Source organism: Fulmarus glacialis, unplaced genomic scaffold, assembly GCF_000690835.1.
Source record: "Fulmarus glacialis isolate BGI_N327 unplaced genomic scaffold, ASM69083v1 scaffold45281, whole genome shotgun sequence".
Taxonomy (NCBI): Eukaryota; Metazoa; Chordata; class Aves; order Procellariiformes; family Procellariidae; genus Fulmarus; species Fulmarus glacialis.
Genome location: NW_009192982.1, coordinates 5995 through 11459, shown reverse-complemented (window position 1 = coordinate 11459; position 5465 = coordinate 5995). Strand labels below are relative to the sequence as shown.

The window sequence follows — 5465 nt, the reverse complement described above, 5'->3', positions numbered from 1 at the left end:
TTTGTATCTCTCTATATATGACATACCCACCCACATCCTTACCCACAGAGTCGTTCAAAATCTCTGTGCATGTGATGTGGGTGTGTGTGTAATGTAGAAGTGTGAATAGCGTGGGTAGGGGAAGATTTGAATACCGTGGTAATAGATGACACAGTTTCATTTGATCAGTGTGACCTTTTAGGAAAACAATCCAATCTTCTTCTTTTTTGTTTTGTTTATTTTTGTGTGTTTGTGCATGTGCCTCAGGTTAAGTGCTTCTTCTGCATGACCATAACCAAAGGGTGACCCATCCACTCCCTTATGTCCTATGGGGACCTCAGAGCCAGTTTCTCAGTCTTCATCTCCTCCTCCTCCTCCTCCTCCTCCTCTTACCACTGCTGCTGACGCCCTGGGTGCTGCTCCCAGGTTTGAGACATTGCTGACAGGCTGAAGAAAGGATTTGCAAAGACCTCCTCACTGTGTAACTAAGGTGATGGCTGGAATTAACTTCAACTCCCCAAGTAAGGGTATTAAACAATAAGGTTGCTAGGCCAAAGCATTACCAGGAACAAATTATGAGGAAAGAGACTATTTGCATTTGGTTGCAATGATGAACTAAAACCATCTGTGGAGAGCAGGTACCCTTTGATTTGCATATTTTTTTCCTCATGAATGCAGTCTTTGTAGCCTGCAAGATAGTCATGATTCTGCGATAGCCACAGGAGATAAATGAAAATAAGGAGGCTTGGTGGACGAGAGAACAAGGCCTCAGCTGTTCCCTTGTTCAATTTGAGAGTTTCATCTTTTCTTATTAGCAAAACGGTAGTTTGTGTCAAACATTCCAGACAATAAGAAAATGCAGATCTGTGGTTTTCCAAAACATAGATTCAGTGTTACAACTATGTTGCCCTGCTCTACGTCCAAGGGACTGTCCTCCAAATGCAAATGGCTTTGAACTTTCTAGTGAAAGTTAAGGTTACACTGTAAATAAACCAAAACCTTTTGCATTTAAGTGATAAAAAAAAGCAGTTGCAAAATGGAGGTTGCAATGGTGAGTGCAGATAGCTCTGGGTGCAACACCCACATGCCCTATGGATATGCGGTCCAAGCTCGGGCCCGAGAGAGAGAGCGGCTGGCACACTCGAGAGCCGCAGCAGCTGCGGCCGTAGCAGCAGCAACAGCAGCAGTAGAAGGTGGGGCAACAGGTGGAGGTGGACCATATCACCACTACCATCAGGAACAGAGTCGAGGTGCGTCCTCCTCTCATGGTGGGAATGCATCACGCAGCAGCATGCCCCACCGCCAGAGTGGTAAGAGGCGGAAGAAAGGGAAAAAGAGGAGCCACCACTTGGGAAGTAGGGAGTGTGGGGCCTCCTTCCCCTGTTCTGAGCTGCTGCCTCTCAGTGGTTCTGAAGAGAGAATACTGAAGGACTTGAGTGAGGAGGAAGAGGAGGATGAAGACGAGGATGAAGACGATGAGGAAGAAGGAAAGCTCTACTACAATGATGACTATGGGGAGGATGAGTTTTCATACTCGGACCAGCCACCTGATGATGGTGGAGGCCCTGGGGGTTACAGCTCTGTTCGCTACAGTGAGTACGAGTGTTGTGAGCGTGTGGTAATCAACGTGTCAGGACTGCGGTTTGAGACCCAACTGAAGACATTAGCTCAGTTCCCGGAGACATTGTTGGGTGATCCAGCAAAGCGAGGGAGATACTTTGACCCTCTCAGGAATGAATACTTCTTTGATAGGAACCGGCCCAGCTTTGATGCCATCCTGTACTACTACCAGAGTGGTGGTCGGCTGAAGAGGCCAGTCAATGTACCCTTTGACATCTTCACTGAGGAGGTGAAATTCTACCAACTTGGGGAGGAGGCCATGCTCAAGTTTAGGGAGGATGAAGGGTTTGTCAAAGAGGAAGAGGACAAAGCTTTGCCGGAGAATGAGTTTAAGAGGCAGGTTTGGCTGCTGTTTGAGTACCCGGAGAGCTCCAGTCCAGCCAGAGGCATTGCCATTGTCTCTGTCTTGGTTATCTTGATCTCCATCGTCATCTTTTGTCTGGAGACTTTGCCAGAGTTCAGAGATGACAAAGAATTCATCATGTCCCTGAGCGTAGGGAAGGGGCTTTCCAATGAGTCACTTCACCTGGATGCTGGGGAGCACACCATCTTCAATGACCCTTTTTTCATTGTAGAGACAGTATGCATCATTTGGTTCTCCTTTGAGTTTACAGTGCGCTGCTTTGCATGTCCAAGCAAAGCACACTTCTTCAAGAACATCATGAACATCATAGACATTGTCTCCATCTTGCCTTACTTCATTACTCTGGGCACTGACTTGGCACAGGAGCAGGGCAGTAATGGTCAACAGGCCATGTCTTTTGCCATCCTGAGGATCATCCGTCTGGTCAGGGTGTTTCGCATCTTCAAGCTCTCCAGGCACTCCAAGGGTTTGCAGATCCTGGGTCATACACTCAGGGCCAGCATGAGGGAACTCGGCCTCCTCATCTTCTTTCTTTTTATTGGAGTCATTTTGTTTTCCAGTGCTGTTTACTTTGCAGAAGCTGATGAGCCTGCCACCCATTTTCAAAGCATCCCAGATGCCTTTTGGTGGGCTGTAGTGACCATGACTACAGTTGGTTATGGGGATATGAAACCCATAACTGTGGGTGGGAAAATAGTTGGGTCCCTGTGTGCCATTGCAGGAGTGTTAACCATTGCTTTACCAGTGCCAGTGATTGTCTCCAATTTTAACTATTTCTACCACAGAGAGACTGAGAATGAAGAACAAACGCAGCTGATGCAAAATGCAGTCAGTTGCCCTTACCTCCCAACAAATTTACTGAAGAAATTTAGAAGCTCATCATCTTCATCCACAGAGGATAAATCAGAATATTTGGAGATGGAAGAAGGAGTTAAAGAATCTCTTTGTGTAAAGGAGAAAAAAAGTCAGGACACGGGGAATAGCAGTGAGTCAGAGAAGAAAAACTGTGTAAATTCAAATTCTGTGGAAACTGATGTGTAATTTTGAACGTTTCCAAATATATTTATGCATTAAAGAGTGCAGTGAAAATAATGAAATATGCAAACAAGAGTCTACAGCATACAGTAGTATGCCATTTAATGGTTAAATACAAATAAAAAGCATTGCTAAACTTGTATTACATATCAAGTAAGTGGTATAACTTGAGGAAGGGATGGCTAGATCTGATATAATTTCAGACTTTATATTTTTATTAGAATGCAAGTGTTTTGCACATGAGGCTGAAAAATTTATTAAAACCAAGTCAGTTTTAAAGTGGGTGCATGAACTGTCGACATCACTAATAACAGCTCTGTGGTAAAAGTTGGCATTCAGAGGTATTTACTATGTAAGAAGCAATGCAGTTTGGTAGTCATTTATCTATTTATCAGTGCTTTAATAGCAGCTACCATAAATCATTGGATACCATAGTCATTGTTTTTCAAATGGTAAATTTATTGTAAAAAGATATTCTACAGAAGATAGATCTAACTTTTTTCCTTGGAATCTATAATGCTTGTTTTTAACTGGAAATTTACTTTGAAAAGGCTGCTGACCCTCCAGAAATTGTTTATTTTTATAACTCTCTTTGGAGGCATTGCAGCATTTGTTGTCTAATAATGAAAGAAATGAAGTAAGAGAATCATTTAACCTGGTCTGACTGCAAAGGCAAAATGACTGGAATGCTTTTTTGCACTACTTTATATGCTGGAGATATATTGAAAGAGACTTCATACTGTGAATGTTTACTAATGTAATAGTTCAATGACAATCATTGGAAGAGTGAATTCTGCATCATATTTTATTGTTTCTTTTTTTCTTTATGTGATGCTGATGGCAAAACAGCTAACATTACATTAATTCCATACTCTTTTTAATTATGAATATCTGTGATCTGGAAAAGGATTGTGAAGTAAAATTTTATAATCAAAATTATTTGAAATCAGTGTTTTCTACTGATGCTCTCAAGAAATATCAACCTAATTTATATCTTTTTCCTGGTTAATTTAACATTCAGAGTCTATGATTAGTACATGCACTTTGTCAGTATTGCATAAATTCAATGTATGGGAGGAGAAGGTAGAAGTAATAAGATACTCAGTTGTTACAGTACTGACAATTGAGAATTGCTAACTTTTAACATGCTATTATTGGTGCTGCATTTTCCCTTAATTACAGCTTTCACCCATGTGTATTTGAAGCAACATTTAAGATCCAAAATAGGCATTCTGGGATTCAAAATGAACACGTTGGGTCCCATGCAGTCCTTGAGAAAACATTCCGTGATTTCTTTTCACTGATTCTTAGGCCAGCTGTATTTTACTGTGTGTCAAAAACTTCCATTGCCCTTCCTAGGAGATTAAGGTAGGTAAAGATTATCCTGCCTACAGTACATTCCAGACTCCAGAATGAAATAGGTAAGATATTGCTGCATATAACATAAATAATAGATTCAGAACAGGCATTTTTTCAGACTTATAATTACCTAGGGAAGGCACAATTAAATTGGAACTGTTTTTGAAGAGGCACTGTGGAACTTTCCAGATAATAAAACTTAAAACAAATTGGCATATGCACTTTAAGGGCTGGGACAGGCCATTATAAGAGAAAAAGGGGCTTACCAACCAACGCTACTGAATTACAGTAGTTTTGCAATATTCATTTAAAGCTGAGTAGAGGATTTTTGCGGGGGGAGAACTAGTTAGTGACTGACGTACAGTTCTGGAGCTGAAAAGAGACGATAAAAGCAGTCCAAATTGGGCATAATCTATCAGATAAGCATTGTTTGCTGTATGCAGCATCCAGTGGTACCTAACAGAGCCATAGACATAGGTTTTTCTTTAATGGTTGATTTTTGCCTTCATGGATTTTCTGTGAATCGCCTCTTCGAAAAGTTTCTCTGCTTGTGTTCTTTTGTGTTGTAGGAGAACTAATAAAAACCAAGACACACGCAAAAGACTGCGTTGTGCTGAGCCCTGGTTCAAAATTTGTGTGTAAATGTCTGATTCCTAATTTAAAATCATAGAGCAGGCTTCACTATATTTTTGATGTGAAGCATTAAACAAAGCTCCTTTTTAGTGTGGTGATATTAATTCCAACTACGTTTTGAATAAACAACTCAGTAATTTTATACACAGGCATTTGCCAAAATTTAATACTGCATTTTGTGGTAGCTCACATGAGTTAAATGTACTAAATACTTTTTTCTACAGGGGCAATATCAGCAGTGAGGATGAGCATTCTGTAAAATGCAGCAAAAATCTGTAAAAGTGTTTCTTTAATAGCTTGCAGTTAATGATGTAAAGAGTATAACGGTTCTCTTGTAAGCTAGCTTGCTAGTAGTTCTGTATAATACCAGAGACCGTATAATACCAGGGAGCATGGCAAGAATGTAGGAGTAAAAGAAATACTAATTAGGTAAATAAAGAACTTAGAGAAAATAAGTAGTACGTTTGCAGTATTG

General features: G+C 40.7%; 1 protein-coding gene across 1 annotated transcript; it reads left to right on the top strand.

Annotated features, from left to right (window-relative positions):
• Positions 1-250: 250 nt before the first annotated feature.
• Positions 251-4937, top strand: KCNA4 (potassium voltage-gated channel, shaker-related subfamily, member 4). The gene has a single exon (XM_009587281.1). The coding sequence runs from the start codon at positions 1016-1018 to the stop codon at positions 3002-3004; it is 1989 nt and encodes a 662-aa protein (XP_009585576.1). The 5' UTR covers positions 251-1015; the 3' UTR covers positions 3005-4937.
• The last annotated feature ends 528 nt before the right edge of the window (positions 4938-5465 follow it).

Coding starts and splice junctions, on each gene's coding strand:
- KCNA4 (XM_009587281.1), top strand. CDS start 1,016: ATGGAGGTTGCAATGGTGAGTGCAGATAGCTCTGGGTGCAACACCCAC.